We start from the raw sequence: 21,083 nt of genomic DNA, 5'->3' as shown, positions 1-21,083 counted from the left end.
GGGGTTTTGGTTCGTGACAGACGATGACCAAAGGACAGCAATTACCTGGCATGCCTTGTGATTCCATTGTCCAAGTCCCTTCGTCGTAGATCGGCACTACCTGATCGCCTCTTTTCTGAAACGCCACGGTCTCCCCAGTGTCATGGCTCAGGTCTTTAGAAAGAAATGGAGTCAGTTTAATGAGAAGTAACCTCTTCAAGAACCAATATCTTCAGGGTGTCAGTTCAGTTGGGGAAAGCGCCCTTCTGAGGAGCACATGTATCTAAACCTCCACTTCCCAAGTCTTCTGCTCTAGAGCGATAACTACCCACCGTGCTCTACTTTGTCCAGTTCCTCCAGGACTTGGTTGAGGACTGATTTACGCTGGGAAGATTTTCGTCTTAATACCTTAGGCCTTGTTCTCTGAGGACCTTAACGGACAGTAGAAAGTTAAATTCCTGAGCAATAAAATACTGAACAGGAGTGCTTGGCCCGTGAAGTCAGCCAAGGCTGAGCACTCACCCTCGCGATGCCGAGTGAGCTGCGAGGCTGGAAAAGCCCTCCCGGTGTTCACACCTGCACCTGAACACCCCCGAGAAGTTTCCATCACACACTGTGATGCCACCATCGTCACTGAACAGCTCTGAGCTGGCAGCTCCCCAAAGAGCTTAAAAGCCACAACGTGATCATGAGAATGCCCCGAGTGTCAGCCCCAGAAGCCAGTTGTATCCTAGAAATCCCTTGTGTCCAGACATGTCGCCAGACAGACACAGCAGAGAAAGTCCCAGGAAATATTTCAATGGACGTCTTTAGAATATTAAACCCTAAATGCTCACTGGTTCAAGCAACAGACCTGAGGGATTGCCGTGATGCTCCCGGACAAGAGCCGGCTGAGGAGTCGCGAGGCCACCGGCTACAGGCACATCTGGAATCAAGCACATTCCGTTAGATCTTGTCAATCCGCTTCTTTCTCAGTGACCTGCGGTGACTGTGGGGGGGTCAGGTAATGATGTGGGACCTAGATGTGGGTGGAGGTTCCCAAAGCTGCAGATGGTCCATGATGACCTGCTTGCTGGCACCTGGCAGCTCTCAAAATACTGTTTCCAGGCCGCATGTAAGACCCCTCAAGGGCTGGATGGACAAACACATGGATCCTCGGGGATTTCTTACTGGAAATCTCTGGGCCGGGTGCCCACCCCCGCCTGCCCGCCTACCAGGTCTCCAATCTCCATACGGAGCTGCCCCGGCCTCCTGGGCTTGCAGAGCCAGGAGGAGGAGGATAAAGAGTGAGGTGACCCCCCACCCCTGCATCGTGGCACTGCCACGAGCTCTGCCACAAATACTGCTGCTGCTGTGGCCACTGCAGCTGCTGCAAATAACTGCTGCTGCTGTGACCACTGCCGCTGCTGCTGTAAATGATGCTGCTGCTGTGACCGCTGCTGCTGCAAATGCTGCTGCTGCTTTGGCCACTGCCGCCGCTGCTGTAAATGCTGGTGCTTCCGCTGCTGCCGCTGCAAATGCTGCTGCCGCTGCAGATGCTGCTGCCGCCGCTGCTGCCGCTGCCAGCACTGCCGGAGCGGTGTCCGTGCACAGCACTACACACCAGGTGTGACACAGAGCGGCTCTGTGACCTCACAGCCCAAGCTGAGCCCAGGATACCAGGGGCCTTCTGAGCTGCCAGCTCACAATGGCGACTCACACCCAAATTTTCATCCCCTGGGCTATTCCCTGATATCAGAAATTCTCCTCCATGCACTCCAGGATGCTCCTGGATTCCTGTAGCTCGCTGTGCAGATGTTGGAATGGTTGGAGTCCCTGAGCAGGACAGGAGCCTGTGAGCGCAATGGTTGAGTACAGATATTTGGAATATATCTGTGATCTGAAATCTGGGCAGTTTTATTACATGGGCTTTACAGAAGTCATGAGTTTTCCTTTCTTCACGCCTCATTTCAGTATCATATAGATTTATAGATGCCATATTTCAAATGGAGTAAATCTTATAGGAATTGATGCTCCTTAGTTGATATTCAAGCCATAGGGTGGAATGTCCCATTGTACACAAATGTCTTCATTGCTCTGGCATCCCTAAAATTGTCTTTTCTAGTGTTGGTAGGTGTCCTGGTTTTGTTAAAAACAAGTTTCTCTTTCAGTGAATTTTGCCTGTCAGCTCAAGCTTCATATTAACTGCATTTTCCTGGAGAACCAGATAGATGTTTTGGTGACACAGCAATGGAATGCAAACTTATTGATAAGCACGGATGGACATCTGTCGAGAGGGGCGACGAGAAACAAGTGACCAAGAAACTGACCAACTGTGTATAACATTCCATTCACGTGAATACTGCATATAAAAGTGGGAGATCACGAGGATCTCGTCCCTTTTCCTTATGGCGACATTAGCAGAGGACCTTGCGAGTCGTCCCTGCGAACTGAGGCCAGTGACAGACTGAATCCAGCTCCGGTTGCTGCAGAGTCCAGTCCAGGACTTTGGGTGCCAGCTCTGCAGTTGCTGAGACTTTCAAGATTGGTTTTGTGTATTTTGTATTATTTTTTCTATTCTTATTAGTAGCATTAGTAAAACATTGTTAATTCTTCCAACTCTCTTCTCTCTGTCCTTCTGTCCCTCCCGATCGCCTGTGCTGAGTGGGAAGGGGGGAGAGGGAGGGGCAAAAGGGGGAAGTGGGGGGGAGAGGCAGTTAACAATACATCTGCCAGGGTTTTATTGTCACCCCACAATCTAAACCCTCGACAGTAGGTCAGGACTTAAGTCAGACAATACCAGATCCAGTGACCCAAAGACCTTAGCAAGCAGGGCAGCATAGTGTGGTATAGATCAGTGTCATGGTATGGATCCACTTCATCCCTCCTTCTCAGAACAGAAAGTTTTGTGCAAGCTGGTAGAGAAGTCAGCTGGTAATGTCTGATGAATTTGTCACTTTTCCCCAGGAACAAGCGCCAGGAGCAGAGGAAACGGCCTCAAGTTGCGCCAGGGGAGGTTGAGGTTGGATGTGGGAACAATTTCTTCCCCAAAGGGCTGTGGGGCATTGGAACAGGCTGCCCAGGGCAGTGCTGGAGTCACCATCCCTGGAGGGCTGGACAGACGGACATGAGGTTCTCAGGACATTGGGTAGTTCTTCCAGGCTTAACTTGCCTTTATGCTTTCTCTGCAAAGGCAACTTGCAGGAATCTTTTTCCAATTTGTAATTCTTCTTTTTCCTGACCATCAGAATACCTCCAGCTCTTAAACATAGATATAAAAATATTTAAACATTTCCTATTAAGCTCAGGAGTTTGAAACATGGGAAGCCAAAGCGTGTGGGCCTCAGGTGAGGTGTCTCTACGTTCTCAAATGTCTTGAGCTTGCACCCGAACACTGGAGGAGATGAACTGGAGCTGTCTCGGGCTCCTGCTGCCTGTGCTCCCAGGTTGTGCCCGTGCTCCCAGGTTGTGCCCGTGTTTCCAGGTTGTGCCCGTGTTTCCAGGTTGTGCCCGTGTTTCCAGGTCGTGTGTGTGTTTCCAGGTCCTGCCTCTGTTTCCAGGTTGTGCCTGTGCACAGTTTGCACAGAGTTTGCTGGCCCTTGACGTTTGCTGGGGCTGAAATAACGGCTTCAATGTGCAAATCACCAATTTCCCCTGCAGACACTTGTCTGCGTCTCCCATCATGTATCCCAGGATAAAGCTCTAATGATTGCAAACGTAGAGCCTCGTACGAGCTGGTTCAGAGCAAGAGTGCTTTGGACAGGCTGGTCTGACACCTGAACCGTGTCTCTGGTCAAAGAACATCCTTCAGTGACATAGGATTAGTGACCAAAATCAAAGTGTTACTGTCCAAAGTCATAACTATGTAATTGAGCCTCCAGGACACATCACTGCAAACCTATAAAAAATATCCCGTATCACCCAGGAGAAATCCTTGCTGTATCACTATTTTTTGCCTTTTCAAATAGGAATTAGTGATTATTTTTCCCGAGCTGTCCCCAGGATGCTCTGCTCTCTGCTGAGAGCGTGCAGGGAAGGACCCGGCTGCTTTTGGGGTGCAGCGTTCAGCTCCAGTCGCACTGTGTGGATTGTATCTGTCCTCAGCCAGGTGTGCAGCAGGTTTCAGAGGAGGAACAAGACAAGTCCAGGGTGAAGTGAGCAATCGGGATCCTCATTTGGTTGTGTTTAGGGCAATCAGGAGAAAATGTGCAGTTAGACCTGTCTGTCACTTCCTCTTAGGATTTCAATGCTCTCCAGTCTGAATCTTACAGGGTTTTAGCTGCTTGTAGGGTTGAACAGAGCAAGCAGCTCTTCCTCACCCATAGAAGCCCCCTCCCCATGTCTCAAGGTGAAGAAAAAACATCTCTGAGCAACACGATGTTTTATTCAACACATCTCAAAGGTGGAGGATCAGGGGAGTGGTGTACACGGAATGGCGCAGTCCAAACGTGGCTGCAGGCGCCTGGGGCTTGATCAGCTCCACCTGGAAGAGGTAAAGGAGGAAAAGGTGACCATGGGCACTTCTCATGGCTGGTCTGGGTGCCTGTTGCCCTGCAGCAAACAGACTGAAAAGCTCATCACAGCTGGTGTGGAAAGCTGAGCTGAGCTGAGCTGAGCTGGGTCTGAGTCCAGAGGACGTCGAGCTCCAGCCAGACTTTACTGGATTCCCCTCCCCTCCAAAATCATCTTCCCAGCATTAGGAAGGCGGGGACCTGTGTCTGCTTGTCCCTTCTGAGGAGTGGCCTCCTGAAGAGCTCGCAGTGTATGAGCCTGTAACATTGACTGGCTGAGACAGCGTAAGGGGAAAGCAGTGTTCCTTGCCTTCCCTCTGCTGGGCTGGGGACAAGGGAAGGGACAGGAGGGCTGTCCTGCAGCTTGTCACTGCAGCAGGACACTGTGCAGCTCAAGGCAGCCCCAGCGGAAGGGGAGATGCTTTGGCAAAGCCGCGCAGGAGCAGAAGGCGGCTGCCTTACCCTTCCCGTGCCGTAGTCCGCTGGCCCCGGTTTGACCGTCTTGTCTCGGAGCTGGGAGCGGGTTCCCATGGTGTACCCGGGAGCTCTGGTTTTGAAAACGTCCAGCTCGATCTTCGGGAGCGCTGCAGGGCCTGGGGTCTGTAAGAGAGTCAGGGCAGCTGCTGGGTGAAAATGGCCGGTGTTTGTTCTTACCTGCGCCCGGCACAGGATGCACCAGTTCAGCGAGCTGGGCAAAGGATTTGGGAACCACACAGCCCTTCTAGTGCAACTTGGTGGAGGCGTGGGCAGTGATTTTTCTCTTTGTGTGTTTTTGCGGCCCCTGGATGTGACTCTCACCTTGGCCAGATCGGCATCGTAGCGATCCCGCTGGCTCCTGCTCGTCATGGAGTAGCACGGGCTGGCAGCCGTGTGCGCCGTGTTGGGGCCCAGCACCCTGGGCAAGGTGTAGGTGCCGGGACCTGCAAGAGCAACGGGAAGAGAAGAAACCTCTGGGCAGAGACAGGCGCCCTGCAGCCTGCTCAGGGCAGCAGGAGGGATGTCTGCCCCCTTTCCCAGCTGACTCTGGGTGAAAAGCTGAGCAGCACATTGTCATAGAGGCCTCCCCAGCTGCAGGGGTTTCCATCTCCTGTGCTCACGTACCTGGAGTGAAGTCGGTTTTGACTCCCCTGTTCCGGAACGCCATGGATGGCTCAGGCGGGCACTTAAAGATGTGTCGGTTGGACTTTTCCGGGCTGTAATCGCCTGGGGCAGAGGACAACAGCACAAAAGCGGTGAAGTTCTGGTATTTTTCTCAGTCTAAGGAGGCAATTTCACCGGGAGCTGCTCTCCCTAACAGCTGCAGAAGAGCCAGTTGCTGGAAAACATCGACAGCTCATTGAAAGGGTGAGCTGAGCCTTCTGCACCCATCTATCTTTTGTATTCATTTATCTTTTGTACCCATCTATCTTTTGTACACATCTATGTTTTGTACCACTATGGTAGTGGTACAAAAGGTGAAAGGTGAAAACATATTTGCCTTGTCTGAACAAACAGCTGGAGCAATGTTACTCACTGGGTCCAGGTGTGATCTCCGTCTTGATCCTGGGCAGTCCAGTGATGGCGTAGGCTGGAGCCATGTACTTCCCAGTCCTGGTCATGGAGGGCTCCACGTAATAGCGAGGGCCTGGGGAGCAGCCGCCTTCCGCAGGAGCTTTTGCCCCTCTGCAGGTGTACGCGGGGGCTCTGACTTTGGTGGGGTTGTGGTTGATGTACCCTAGGAAGAAAAGGGAAGCGGGTTTGTAGCTGGTTTGTGCCGGGTGTGCTCACCGTGCCACACACCGCTCTGCTCCTTGTCTTACCCGTTGTCCCCTGGACTGAGTATTTGGGTCCAGGGGGGGTGAACTGGGCCGAGATGAGGCCCCGTGGGCGATGAGGTCTCCAAGTGCCCACGAAAGCTCCGTCCATGCTGGGAGATGCTTTGAAAGCCTGAGGAAAAAGCAGAATTGTGTCTTGGTACTTTGCTTTGTGCCTTAGTAGTTTTGAATCACTGTTCAAATGACTGTGCTGTACGTTACTAGTGAACCTTGCCGTGGAACTTTGTTCAGTTGCATTTTTCCAACATCATATTAAACCCACTTTTGCTCATATCTTTGACAGTGGCTCTTTAAACGATCTCAGTCACCCATTGGTGACATCTTGGTCCTGTACTGTGCAAGTCCTGTCTCACCAGAGAACACCAGAACTCTTGATAACAGATTGTACGATGAGGGTGTCGAGATCCCTTGCCCAGAGCAGTTGTGGATTCCCCCCCACTGGATTTGTTCAAAGCCTGGGGATGCAAATCCCACTGGTCACAGGGGAGCTCATGGCCAATGCTGAACCGTGGCAGGGAAGCAGGAGTCTCCGGACTCCACCTGTCTCAGCCGCGGCATCGAAAGGGATGAGGACAACAACGTCTGCGTCTGCCTCGTCTCTGCGGCACAGAGCGTGGCGAGCAGTGAGAGCAGCCAGAGATGTGGCAAGAGAGGTTGTCAGTGAGGGCAGCCAGAGATGTGGCAAGAGAGGTTGTGGTGGCAGCGGCCAGGGGACCCTGGGGACACCTGGGATCGTCCTGGAAATGCTCTGTGACATCGGGGGGCTGTGCGATGGCATCAGCTGGGGATGCGGGACTGGGGACGTCCGGCCTGCAGGGCCAGGCCTTCCTGAGATCTGCTTGTCCTGTCTCCATGTGTATGTTCAGGGTGCACATGAGACAGATTTTGAACATCAGCAGAGACTGGGGGAGCTTTCCAAAGCACCTGGTTTTACACTGTCTTTACACTCAGTGACAGAGGTGACAAGTGACACAGCGGTCACACAGCACCACTGGGCACCAGAGGCTTTGCCTGCTGAGGCAAACTAATATTTCCAGATTCGTTACTCTCAGACTGTTGGAGGGGGATTTGGGCTTCAATAGCAGAAGAAAAGCATTTCCACTCCAGAACCTCAGCCGCCACATCTCTGATTGTCCGTGTCAGGGACCCACAAACACTGTGTTGCCAAAAATGTGACAGCTATAAAAAGTATCATATCCTCCCCAAATCACTGTTTCCCTCGCACCCTCAGATTACCACAGGAATAATCTTGCTCTAATGACCAAATCCAGCTCTCAGCACAGGTGTCTGGGTTCTCAGTGCCCTGTGACTCCCAAGATGCAAACTCAGTATTTTCCTTTGCGGTCTGTTCAGTAACAGTGATTACCCCAAAACATGCGTCACTTTGAGCAGGGAACCCGCAAAGAGCTCTGATGAAGCGCTGTTTGGTTAAATGAATATTGGGATCTCCTGCAGTTGGGTTTCCCTGGTTTAAGGCACAAGAACGTGCACATGTGGCCAGCAGGAGGGAGCAGAGCTGCACCGAGTGAGAGACGCAGCTTTACTGACTGCATTTCACATAATATTTTTGCGGGTTTTAAAAAGCAATCCCATCAGCATCACAGGTGTATATTTGTTGCTGCGAGAAGTTTCCTTAGTTCGTTAAGTAGCTGACATTTTCTTTTCTTTCACTTATGTACATTTTACATTATAACAGACATTCCAGTGCTAAAATTATGTTTCCAGTCTCTACGGAAAGGGAGTTAAACAGAGAAATGCCAATAGCAAGGCAGAGCAGGGCATGACGAGAGCTGAAGGGTTCTGTTGGGATAGTGTTCAATGACTATCAACAAAGTGAAAATCCCTCCTCAGCTTTGGTTCTTGCCTTTTCTGCCATATTCAGCCTCAGCTGAGTAGAAGGAGAGCTGATGGAGTGTAAGGGAATCCCAAGAACTTGTGTCACAGCCACTGGCTCTGCCACTAATGCTGCTGCTGCTTCTGTGGCCGCTGCAGCTGCTGCAGCAAATGCTGCTACTGCCGATGCTGCTGCTGCTTTGGCCACAGCCGCCGCTGCTGCAAATGCTGGCCTTTCCGCTGCTGCTGCTGCAAATGCCGCTGCTGCTGCAGATGCTGCTGCTGCTGTGACCACTGCCGCTGCTACTGTAAATGATGCTGCTGCTGTGACCGCTGCTGCTGCAAATAACTGCTGCTGCTGTGACCACTGCCGCTGCTGCTGTAAATGATGCTGCTGCTGTGACCGCTGCTGCTGCAAATGCTGCTGCTGCTTTGGCCACTGCCGCCGCTGCTGCAAATGCTGGCGCTTCCGCTGCTGCCGCTGCAAATGCTGCTGCCGCTGCAGATGCTGCTGCCGCCGCTGCTGCCGCTGCCAGCACTGCCGGAGCGGTGTCCGTGCACAGCACTACACACCAGGTGTGACACAGAGCGGCTCTGTGACCTCACAGCCCAAGCTGAGCCCAGGATACCAGGGGCCTTCTGAGCTGCCAGCTCACAATGGCGACTCACACCCAAATTTTTCCAGGCCTGGTCTGACACCTGAAATGTGTCTCTGGTCAAAGAACGTCCTTCAATGACAGGATTAGTGACCAAAATCAAAGTGTTACTGTCCAAAGTCATAACTATGTAATTGAGCCTCCAAACACATCATGGCAAACCTATAAAAAATATCCCGTATCACCCAGGAGAAATCCTTGCTGTATCACTGCTTTTTGCCTTTTCAAATAGGAATTAATGATTACCTGTGCAGCAGGTTTCAGAGGAGGAAGAAGACAAGTCCGGGGCAAAGTGAGGAATCAGGGCCCTCATTTGGTTGTGTTTAGGGCAATCAGGAGAAAATATGCAGCTAGACCTGTCTGCGTCATTTCCTCTTATGATTTCTGTGCCCTCCAGTCTGAATCTTGCAGGGTTTTTGCTGCTTGTAGGGTTGAACAGAGCAAGCAGCTCTTCCTCACCCACAGAAGACCCCTCCCCATGTCTCAAGGTGAAGAGAAAACCTCTCTGAGCAACACGTTGTTTTATTCAACACATCTCAAAGGTGGAGGATCAGGGGAGTGGTGTACACGGAATGGCGCAGTCCAAACGTGGCTGCAGGCGCCTGGGGCTTGATCAGCTCCACCTGGAAGAGGTAAAGGAGGAAAAGGTGACCATGGGCACTTGTCATCACTTGTCTGGGTGCCTGTTGCCCTGCTCGTTCTCCCGAGCCCAGTGCCATTTCTGGACAGTCGCTCTGCATCTCTTCTCTCTGTGTCTCTGTTTGGTCAGGGCTGGCTGTGGGTGCAGCGCAGTTCAGCGTCCTGACCCAGCAGGCTTGTCCTCAGCGACGCCGTCTGCCAGAACAAGGGTGCCGACGTGCACTGGCCGCTCCTCCTCGCACACCCTGTTCGTGTGCCTTGCAGCCTCCAGCTCGCTGCACCTATTCGTGCAGCACGCTCGTTGGAAACCTCAGGTATTAGCAGAGCACTCGAGATGTCCTGAGGCTGTGATTCATTGCATTTCCTTCTCGTTTTGGGGGACGTATGTGAACAAAAGACAAAACCAGTTTAGCAGGAGGTAAAAGACATTAATGAAGTTTGTTTTTGCAGACAGTAAAAGTCTAGATTTCAGCAGTTAACAGACTGAAAAGCTCATCACAGCAGGTGTGAAAAGCTGAGCTGAGCTGAGCTGAGCTGGGGCTGAGTGCAGAGGACGTCGAGCTCCAGCCAGACTTTGCTGGATTCATCTATTCATCCTTTTGTACCCATCTATCTTTTGTACCCATCTATCTTTTGTATTCATCTATCTTTTGTACCCATCTCTCTTTTGTACCCATCTATGTTTTGTTCCCATCTCTCTCGTGTGCCGCTACGGCAGGGAAATGTGAAAACGTATTTGCCTTGTCTGAACAAACAGCTGGAGGAATGTTACTCACTGGGCCCAGGTGTGGAGCACCAAGAATAAGAACAATACTACAGATCCTGCGACCTACAAGAACCACTGCAGTTCGGCGCAGAACTGGTGAGTTCCCAGACAATTGTGCTGTTCAACTGTGTTTTAAAAAGAAATCCCATCACCATTTCAGGTGTGTATTTGTTGCTGTGAGAGGTTTCATTGTTTTTTTAAGTAGCTGATGTTTCCTTCCCTTTCACTGATCTTTGTCTGACATTAAAACACACATACTAGTGCTAAAATGTTTCTTTCCAGTCTCTGCTAGAAAGGGAGTTAAATACAGAAATGGTGGATGGTGACTCGGTGTTTGGTGTTTCCTCAGCAGTGTATTTACTGTGGGCTTTTCATCCCTGGGTGACTCTGGGGCCCTTGGCAAGCGCTGAATTCAGCTCCTGCGGCAGATGTTCCTGAGGAGTCCAGGTGCCGGGAGGCTGAAGAGAGCGACCTGCCACCCTAAACCTGCTCAGGGAAAACCGGCCCCGTGGCCAATTCCCAAGCACGTTACTGTTCAGAACAACAGCCCTGCCGCTTGGGAAATCTCATCCTCTAACAAAGAAAAGCAAGAGGAAGAAAGAGCTCGATGAACTCCGGGGTAAAGACGTAGGCAGCCGGGGTGCTGGGGATTGACATCGGTGGGATTTTATCCAGTAAAAGCCCTTGTACCTTCCAAACTGTGCTCTAAGGTCCCACGTAGCCATAGAGTGCTCCAAAGTACAGGTGCCCGATAAAACATTGCCCCCAGAAATTGTTTTACAATAAATAGGCAATTCAATCCTGTGGGTGTCTGTTACTTTAGGTGGGAAGAAGAATTGTTTTCACCTTGCCCCAACTTATTTTCTGTGATGTCAATTGTTCTTGAAAGCCGTGCTTGTTCAGTCAGGGAGGGTCATGAATGTTGGGCTTTTGTGTCCCGTTGGTCAGTTTGTTTTGTGTGCGAACTGTGGCAGAGAATCACTGAAAAGGTTCCAGAATCACTTGTCAAAGGCACATTATTTTAGAAAATAGTCTTTTTGCTGTCTAAAGGCCCCGTTCGCAGTCCCGCGAGCGGGCGCAGGGCAGGGGCAGCGGCGGCGGGAGGCGCTGAGGGGCCGCCGGGCCCTGAGGGAGAACAACGGGCGGGACAAAGGGCGGGAAGAGGCGGCTGAGGCGGCGGGGCCGGGGCTGCTGCGCGCAGGGACCGCAGGGCAGCGCCGCACTTACCGCGGTCCGCTTCAGCCGCTTACAGTAGTTTAAGGATTTTTGTTCGCAAAAGACTCTTGTTAGGCGTCTTGTTGGTGTCTCGAATGAGAATATCTCTTCTTCTGCTTAAAACAAAACAAAATTCCCTCAGAGATCAGGCTGTCTCAGCATCCTGAATGTGAGCAAAGCAGCGCAGCAGAACTGAGGAGAAAGTCCTGTGACTTTGTAATGCTAATGGGTGGCCTTTGGAATTGAAAGGACAGTTTCAGTTAAACAGGAAGGGTGAAGAGCAGTTTTTCCAGGCAGCCCGAGTTACTGAAGTGATGTTTGCAGATCATGGGAGTTGTGTTTAGTGGTAAAGCTTGGGCCTCCTGCTTGGTGAGCAGGATCTTTTCTTGCAAGGTGAGCAGCTCCACATTTCTGCGCCGTTAAGAATATCTGTATATCTATGTGCAGACATGGAGGGTTTGAGAGTGCAGTATTGCCGTCTCTTCAGGTTCACCAGAGTCTTTGCCGTCATGTCTCTGCTCAGCAATCTCTTTTTGAGTCCCCTTCTCTTCCCAGCAGTCTAAATTTGAATCCATTGAAATCTGAATCATTATTATCACTGTGAAATGTCATGAGAGCCCCGTCAGTGCAAGAAACCTGCCAGAATGTGATATGACAATTAAATTCCCGTGGTCTGTAAGCAGCAGACACTTTGCTTCGTTGGTTAGTACTGGAATATGGGATTTCCCTCTGACAGACCATTCAATGCTCAGAAACTCATTTTGCTCCTTATTCTGAAATGTATTGTATTTAAGCACCAACTATGCAGATACAAAAAGCTCCACTTTCCCGTGGGACCAATATCACAGCACTCTGACACACGGCATTTGATGTATGTCAAAACCAAATAATAACATATAGTAGTAAATAGCATCAAATTAACATGACGAGTCTCTGTGAAATTATAGACGTGGAGTAAAGGTAACAAGGCATCTTTGTTTCAGTGAAACATAATAGTGTTGAAAAATTAAGAAAATCAGCAGACTGACATGAAAATACTTTATTTTGGTGAAACTTTATTTCAATGAAAATATTTCAGTTAATGAATAAAGCTGAATAAGGCATTGAAGTTGCTCCCTCCAGGCCTGCAGAAATTAGCATGGCCTGTGATATAAAGATAATTTGGGATTCCTTCATGAGTTTAGTTTCAGTTTTTCACACTCATATGTATCTATTGGTCTGGAAGCTAAGAAAGGCAATTTCTCGGGTCTCTTTCTCCATATGTTGCAATTACTGACAGAAAGAAATGGCAGCTCATAGAAAGAAATGGCAGCACGTGGTTCAGCAGCACGAGGTTCAGCGGTAGTTTCCTGTCTTCTGTAAAGCTTTAATTGTTACTGTAGGACAGATGGTTTATTTAAGCTTTTGCTGGAATACAAAAGGTGGGAGATGTATTAAGCATCACGATGTGTTATGAGATGGTAAAAGTGGGAATTGATGGACATGAGGTTAAAATCATTTTGTGAAAAGCCCCAATGTTTCCTGTGTCTGCAGCTCTCCCTCCTGGCCCAGCTCCGCAGGCCGGTCCCACCAGGGAAGCTGTGTCCCCCCAGCCAGACGGAAGGTCCCCCCCCAGCTCCCTGCCCGCTGGCACCGCGGCATCCACCTCCCTGCCTGCCCCGACATGAAGTTCGCGCAGAACTGGTGAGTTCCCAGGCAATTGTGCTGCTCAACTGTGTTTATTGCTGTTACACGTTCCCATCTCCCATGGCCTTGGCTTCGCGGCGCCTGCGGAGAGAAGAGGCTGCTGAGTCCCGGCCGTGGCCGCGGTGCCGGGGGGTGCGAGGCTGCGGGGCAGCGCTGGGCGCCCTGTGGTGTGCAGGCACCCGGCTGCACGGGGAGCTGCGGTCGGAGCTGCAGGGACACCCTGGCCGAGGTGAACATCTGGGGTTTACAGCAGCACCCAACAGGGTGATTTCTGCTGGCAGGAACACGTCACTATTGTGCTTCTCCCTTTCCATGGCAATGTCGTCCCTTGTTTTTCTTCCTGACCTTGCTCTGCCTGCATCTGTTGCTGGGGCAGCTCTTGTTGAGGCAGAGCCACTTTAAACTAACACTTGGAACAGCAAGAGCAGGTTTTGTTAAAGAGCGCCCAGGAGCTGAGCAGCCAGTTCAACCATCCTCAGCAGGAACCTCAGTGGAGTTTGGCCAGTAACTAAGCGGGTACTTCAGAATACCCTGCCTCTAAATGTTTCAAGGCTAATGGCCGCCGTCTGATACAGGAGTTTGGCAACACCCCCTGCTCAACAACTCACTTTTGTATTCTCCTCTTGCACAGCCAGCATGCACAAAACAGCACTATCCCAAACAGGATGGTGCCCAAGACCCCCACGACGGCTGCTAAGCAGCGGTTCTTGTAGGTCGCGGTGTCAGTAGTATTGTTCTTACTCTTGACGCTCCAACCTGGATGAACAATTCTGTACCTTAGTGTTTCCTGCACACTACGGGTGATGTCACGCGAGGTCTGACAGCTGTTTGACCAACTGTCCCTTGGAGTGAGACAGACAGAAACCGTCCCTGTGTCAGGGAATGCCACCCCCAGCTCTCCCTCCCCGGGGACCCACACCCCAGGAGGACAGAGTCCGGCCCATGGGGATTCACCTGAACCCCGCACCCCCTTTGCCTTTGCTGCAGCACGGGCACTGCTTGCACGCCCCCAGCCTTCAGGCCTTGTCTCCCACTTCTGGCCCTGCAAGGCTGCTCTGTACCTGGAATCTTGTCAAGGAGGCCGTTGATTCCAGCCTGGCGGGCTTCCCCAGGGTTGGGCAGCTCTGCCAAGAATCAGAGAGAGGTAAAGCCTCAGCAGAGGATGCAGGAGTTCGGGGCAGGTTCCCCCTAAACCGTGCTCGATCTCTCAGTGCATCCCTTTGGACCTCAGTGCACAGGAGGGATCCCCTCCCTTGTGCCTGGGGGGGCACTCAAGGCAAGAGTTTGGCTGCTGAGGAGCCTGCAGACACAGGGGTTTTGGTTCGTGACACTGGATGACCAAAGGACAGCAATTACCTGGCATGCCTCGTGATTCCATTGTCCAAGTCCCTTCGTCGTAGATCGGCACTACCTGATCGCCTCTTTTCTGAATCGCCACGGTCTCCCCAGTGTCATGGCTCAGGTCTTTAGAAAGAAATGGAGTCAGTTTAATGAGAAGTAACCTCTTCAAGAACCAATATCTTCAGGAGGCAATATTTCTCAAAATACATTGATAACACTCAGAAACAAAGCCAGAGCATTTGAGGGTGTCAGTATAGTCAGGGAAAGCGCCCTTCTGAAGAGCACTTGTATCTAAACCTCCACTTCCCAAGTCTTCTGCTCTAGAGCGATAACTACCCACCGTGCTCTACTTTGTCCAGTTCCTCCAGGACTTGGTTGAGGACTGATTTATGCTGGGAAGATTTTCGTCTTAATACCTTAGGCCTTGTTCTCTGAGGACCTTAACAGACAGTATAAAGTTAAATTCCTGAGCAATAAAATACTGAACACAAGTGCTTGGCCCGTGAAGTCAGCCAAGGCTGAGCACTCACCCTCGCGATGCCGAGTGAGCTGCGAGGCTGGAAAAGCCCTCCCGGTGTTCACACCTGCACCTGAACACCCCCGAGAAGTTTCCATCACACACTGTGATGCCACCATCGTCACTGAACAGCTCTGAGCTGGCAGCTCCCCAAAGAGCTTAAAAGCCACAACGGCATCATGAGATGCCCCGAGTGTCAGCCCTGGGAGCAGTTGTACCCTAGAAATCCCTTGCGTGCAGCCGTGTCTGCAGACAGACACAGCAGAGAAGCTCCCAGGAAATATTTCAATGGACGTCTTTAGAATATTAAACCCTAAATGCTCACTGGTTCAATAACAGACCTGAGGGATTGCCGTGATGCTCCCGGACAAGAGCCGGCTGAGGAGTCGCAAGGCCATCGGCTACAGGCACATCTGGAATCAAGCACATTCCGTTAGATCTTCTCAATCTGCTTCTTTCTCAGTGACCTGCGGTGACTGGAGGGGGGGTCAGGTAATGATGTGGGACCCAGATGTGGGTGGAGGTTCCCAAGCTGTTGAGGGTCCATGGTGACCTGCTTGCTGGCCCCTGGCAGCTCTCAAGATGCTGTTTCCAGGCCGCATGTAAGACCCCTCAAGGGCTGGATGGACAAACACACGGATCCTCGGGGATTTCTTACTGGAAATCTCTGGGCCGGGTGCCCACCCCCGCCTGCCTGCCTACCAGGTCTCCAATCTCCATACGGCGCTGCCCCGGCCTCCTGGGCTTGCAGAACCAGGAGGAGGAGGATAAGGAGCGAGGTGACCCCCCACCCCTGCATCGTGGCACTGCCACGAGCTCTGCCACAAATACTGCTGCTGCTGTGGCCACTGCAGCTGCTGCAAATAACTGCTGCTGCTGTGACCACTGCCGCTGCTGCTGTAAATGATGCTGCTGCTGTGACCGCTGCTGCTGCAAATGCTGCTGCTGCTTTGGCCACTGCCGCCGCTGCTGCAAATGCTGGCACTTCCGCTGCTGCCGCTGCAAATGCTGCTGCCGCTGCAGATGCTGCTGCCGCCGCTGCTGCCGCTGCCAGCACTGCCGGAGCGGTGTCCGTGCACAGCACTACACACCAGGTGTGACACAGAGCGGCTCTGTGACCTCACAGCCCAAGCTGAGCCCAGGATACCAGGGGCCTTCTGAGCTGCCAGCTCACAATGGCGACTCACACCCAAATTTTCATCCCCTGGGCTATTCCCTGGTCTCAAAAGCCGTGCAGATGTTGGAATGGTTGGAGTCCCTGAGCAGGACAGGAGCCTGTGAGCACAATGGTCGAGTTGAGATATTTGGAATATATCTGTGATCTGAAATCTGGGCAGTTTTATTACATGGGCTTTACAGAAGTCATGAGTTTTCCTTTCTTCACGCCTCATTTCAGTATCATATAGATATATAGATGCCATATTTCAAATGGAGTAAATCTTATAGGAATTGATGCTCCTTAGTTGATATTCAAGCCATAGGGTGGAATGTCCCATTGTACACAAACGTCTTCATTGCTCTGGCATCCTTAAAAATGCCCTTTGTTGGTAGGTTGGGACTTAAGTCAGACAATACCAGATCCAGTGACCCAAAGGCCTTAGCAAGCAGGGCAGCATAGTGTGGTATAGATCAGTGTCATGGTATAGATCAGTGTTGTCGTATAGATCAACTTCATCCCTGCTTCTTAGAAAAGAAAGTTTTGTGCAAGCTGGTAGAGAAGTCAGCTGGTAATGTCCGATGAATTTGTCACTTTTCCCAAGGAACAAGCGCCAGGAGCAGAGGAAACGGCCTCAAGTTGCGCCAGGGGAGGCTGAGGTTGGATGTGGGAACAATTTCTTCCCCAAAGGGCTGTGGGGCATTGGAACAGGCTGCCCAGGGCAGTGCTGGAGTCGCCATCCCTGGAGGGCTGGACAGACAGACATGAGGTTCTCAGGGACATTGGGTAGTTCATCCAGGCTTAACTTGCCTTTATGCTTTCTCTGCAAAGGCAACTTGCAGGAATCTTTTTCCAATTTGTAATTCTTCTTTTTCCTGACCATCAGAATACCTCCAGCTCTTAAACATAGATATAAAAATATTTAAACATTTCCTATTAAGCTCAGGAGTTTGAAACATGGGAAGCCAAAGCGTGTGGGCCTCAGGTGAGGTGTCTCTACGTTCTCAAATGTCTTGAGCTTGCACCCGAACACTGGAGGAGATGAACTGGAGCTGTCTCGGGCTCCTGCTGCCTGTGCTCCCAGGTTGTGCCCGTGTTTCCAGGTTGTGCCCGTGTTTCCAGGTTGTGCCCATGTTTCCAGGTTGTGCCCCTGTTTCCAGGTTGTGCCCGTGTTTCCAGGTTGTGCCCGTGTTTCCAGGTCGTGTGTGTGTTTCCAGGTCCTGCCTCTGTTTCCAGGTTGTGCCTGTGCACAGTTTGCACAGAGTTTGCTGGCCCTTGACGTTTGCTGGGGCTGAAATAACGGCTTCAATGTGCAAATCACCAATTTCCCCTGCAGACACTTGTCTGCGTCTCCCATCACGTATCCCAGGATAAAGCTCTAATGATTGCAAACGTAGAGCCTCGTACGAGCTGGTTCAGAGCAGGAGTGCTTTGGACAGGCTGGTCTGACACCTGAACCGTGTCTCTGGTCAAAGAACGTCCTTCAGTGACATAGGATTAGTGACCAAAATCAAAGTGTTACTGTCCAAAGTCATAACTATGTAATTGAGCCTCCAGGACACATCATGGCAAACCTATGAAAAATATCCCGTATCACCCAGGAGAAATCCTTGCTGTATCACTATTTTTTGCCTTTTCAAATAGGAATTAGTGATTATTTTTCCCGAGCTGTCCCCAGGATGCTCTGCTCTCTGCTGAGAGCGTGCAGGGAAGGACCCGGCTGCTTTTGGGGTGCAGCGTTCAGCTCCAGTCGCACTGTGTGGATTGTATCTGTCCTCAGCCAGGTGTGCAGCAGGTTTCAGAGGAGGAACAAGACAAGTCCAGGGTGAAGTGAGCAATCGGGATCCTCATTTGGTTGTGTTTAGGGCAATCAGGAGAAAATGTGCAGTTAGACCTGTCTGTCACTTCCTCTTAGGATTTCAATGCTCTCCAGTCTGAATCTTGCAGGGTTTTAGCTGCTTGTAGGGTTGAACAGAGCAAGCAGCTCTTCCTCACCCACAGAAGACCCCTCCCCATGTCTCAAGGTGAAGAAAAAAACCTCTCTGAGCAACACGTTGTTTTATTCAACACATCTCAAACGTGGAGGATCAGGGGAGTGGTGTACACGGAATGGCGCAGTCCAAACGTGGCTGCAGGCGCCTGGGGCTTGATCAGCTCCACCTGGAAGGGGTAAAGGAGGAAAAGGTGACCATGGGCACTTGTCATCACTTGTCTGGGTGCCTGTTGCCCTGCAGCAAACAGACTGAAAAGCTCATCACAGCTGGTGTGGAAAGCTGAGCTGAGCTGAGCTGAGCTGGGTCTGAGTCCAGAGGACGTCGAGCTCCAGCCAGACTTTACTGGATTCCCCTCCCCTCCAAAATCATCTTCCCAGCATTAGGAAGGCGGGGACCTGTGTCTGCTTGTCCCTTCTGAGGAGTGGCCTCTTGAAGAGCTCGCAGTGTATGAGCCTGTAACATTTCCTGGCTGAGACAGCGTAAGGGGAAAGCAGTGTTCCTTGCCTTCCCTCTGCTGGGCTGGGGACAAGGGAAGGGACAGGAGGGCTGTCCTGCAGCTTGTCACTGCAGCAGGACACTGTGCAGCTCAAGGCAGCCCCAGCGGAAGGGGAGATGCTTTGGCAAAGCCGCGCAGGAGCAGAAGGCGGCTGCCTTACCCTTCCCGTGCCGTAGTCCGCTGGCCCCGGTTTGACCGTCTTGTCTCGGAGCTGGGAGCGGGTTCCCATGGTGTACCCGGGAGCTCTGGTTTTGAAAACGTCCAGCTCGATCTTCGGGAGCGCTGCAGGGCCTGGGGTCTGTAAGAGAGTCAGGGCAGCTGCTGGGTGAAAATGGCCGGTGTTTGTTCTTACCTGCGCCCGGCACAGGATGCACCAGTTCAGCGAGCTGGGCAAAGGATTTGGGAACCACACAGCCCTTCTAGTGCAACTTGGTGGAGGCGTGGGCAGTGATTTTTCTCTTTGTGTGTTTTTGCGGCCCCTGGATGTGACTCTCACCTTGGCCAGATCGGCATCGTAGCGATCCCGCTGGCTCCTGCTCGTCATGGAGTAGCACGGGCTGGCAGCCGTGTGCGCCGTGTTGGGGCCCAGCACCCTGGGCAAGGTGTAGGTGCCGGGACCTGCAAGAGCAACGGGAAGAGAAGAAACCTCTGGGCAGAGACAGGCGCCCTGCAGCCTGCTCAGGGCAGCAGGAGGGATGTCTGCCCCCTTTCCCAGCTGACTCTGGGTGAAAAGCTGAGCAGCACATTGTCATAGAGGCCTCCCCAGCTGCAGGGGTTTCCATCTCCTGTGCTCACGTACCTGGAGTGAAGTCGGTTTTGACTCCCCTGTTCCGGAAGCCCATGGATGGCTCAGGTGTGCTCTTAAAGATGTGTCGGTTGGACTTCTCCGGGCTGTAATCGCCTGGGGCAGAGGACAACAGCACAAAAGCGGTGAAGTTCTGGTGTTTTTCTTAATCTAAGGTGGCAATTTCAACAAGAGCTTCTCTCCCTAACAGCTGCAGAAGTGCCAGCTGCTGGGAAACATCGACAGCTCATTGGAAGGGTGAGCTGGGCCTTTTGTACCCATCTATCTTTTGTACCCATCTATGTTTTGTATTCATCTATCTTTTGTGCCCATCTATCTTTTGTACCCATCTCTCTTGTGTGCCGCTATGGCAGGGAAAGGTGAAAACATATTTGCCTTGTCTGAACAAACAGCTGGAGAAATGTTACTCACTGGGTCCAGGTGTGATCTCCGTCTTGATCCTGGGCAGTCCAGTGATGGCGTAGGCTGGAGCCACGTACTTCCCAGTCCTGGTCATGGAGGGCTCCACGTAATAGCGAGGGCCTGGGGAGCAGCCGCCTTCCGCAGGAGCTTTTGCCCCTCTGCAGGTGTACGCGGGGGCTCTGACTTTGGTGGGGTTGTGGTTGATGTACCCTAGGAAGAAAAGGGAAGCGGGTTTGTAGCTGGTTTTGTGCCGGGTGTGCTCACCGTGCCACACACCGCTCTGCTCCTTGTCTTACCCGTTGTCCCCTGGACTGAGTATTTGGGTCCAGGGGGGGTGAACTGGGCCGAGATGAGGCCCCGTGGGCGATGAGGTCTCCAAGTGCCCATGAAAGCTCCGTCCATGCTGGGAGATGCTTTGAAAGCCTGAGGAAAAAGCAGAATTGTGCCTTGGTACTTTGCTTTGTGCCTTAGTAGTTTTGAATCACTGTTCAAATGACTGTGCTGTACGTTACTAGTGAACCTTGCCGTGGAACTTTGTTCAGTTGCATTTTTCCAACATCATATTAAACCACTTTTGCTCATATCTTTGACAGTGGCTCTTTAAACGATCTCAGTCACCCATTGGTGACATCTTGGTCCTGTACCGTGCAAGTCCTGTCTCACCAGAGAACACCAGAACTCTTGATAACAGATTGTATGATGAGGGTGTCGAGACCCTTTGCCCAGAGCAGTTGTGGATTCCCCCCCACTGGATTTGTTCAAAGCCTGGGGATGCAAATCCCACTGGTCACAGGGGAGCTCATGGCCAATGCTGAACCATGGCAGGGAAGCAGGAGTCTCCGGACTTCACCTGTCTCAGCCGCGGCATCGAAAGGGATGAGGACGACAACGTCTGCGTCTGCCTCGTCTCTGCGGCACAGAGCGTGGCGAGCAGTGAGAGCAGCCAGAGATGTGGCAAGAGAGGTTGTCAGGGAGGGCAGCCAGAGATGTGGCAAGAGAGGTTGTGGTGGCAGCGGCCAGGGGACCCTGGGGACACCTGGGATCGTCCTGGAAATGCTCTGTGACATCGGGGGGCTGTGCGATGGCATCAGCTGGGGATGCGGGACTGGGGACGTCCGGCCTGCAGGGCCAGGCCTTCCTGAGATCTGCTTGTCCTGTCTCCATGTGTATGTTCAGGGTGCACGTGAGACAGATTTTGAACATCAGCAGAGACTGGGGGAGCTTTCCAAAGCACCTGGTTTTACACTGTCTTTACACTCAGTGACAGAGGTGACAAGTGACACAGCGGTCACAC

General features: G+C 51.9%; 2 protein-coding genes across 2 annotated transcripts; both read right to left on the bottom strand.

The window, feature by feature from the left end:
* Window positions 1–4,354: 4,354 nt before the first annotated feature.
* On the bottom strand, window positions 4,355–6,374 carry LOC309450100 (ciliary microtubule associated protein 1A-like; the record flags this gene model as incomplete). Its single annotated transcript, XM_082072763.1, has 6 exons — window positions 4,355–4,441; window positions 4,932–5,069; window positions 5,268–5,389; window positions 5,571–5,672; window positions 5,983–6,183; window positions 6,269–6,374. 6 exons carry the CDS (start codon window positions 6,372–6,374, stop codon window positions 4,355–4,357), a joined length of 756 nt encoding a protein of 251 aa, XP_081928889.1.
* Window positions 6,375–18,165: 11,791 nt separating this feature from the next.
* LOC309450099 (ciliary microtubule associated protein 1A-like) lies at window positions 18,166–20,191 on the bottom strand (the record flags this gene model as incomplete). The annotated part of the gene is made up of 6 exons (XM_082072762.1): window positions 18,166–18,252; window positions 18,743–18,880; window positions 19,079–19,200; window positions 19,382–19,483; window positions 19,799–19,999; window positions 20,086–20,191. 6 exons carry the CDS (start codon window positions 20,189–20,191, stop codon window positions 18,166–18,168), a joined length of 756 nt encoding a protein of 251 aa, XP_081928888.1.
* Between the last annotated feature and the right edge of the window lie 892 nt (window positions 20,192–21,083).

The sequence above is a fragment of the Streptopelia decaocto genome (genome assembly GCF_964273445.1).
Source record: "Streptopelia decaocto genome assembly, chromosome: 25".
NCBI lineage: Eukaryota > Metazoa > Chordata > Aves > Columbiformes > Columbidae > Streptopelia > Streptopelia decaocto.
The sequence above is the reverse complement of the archived record's forward strand: the minus strand, read 5'-3'. Positions and strand labels throughout refer to the sequence as shown.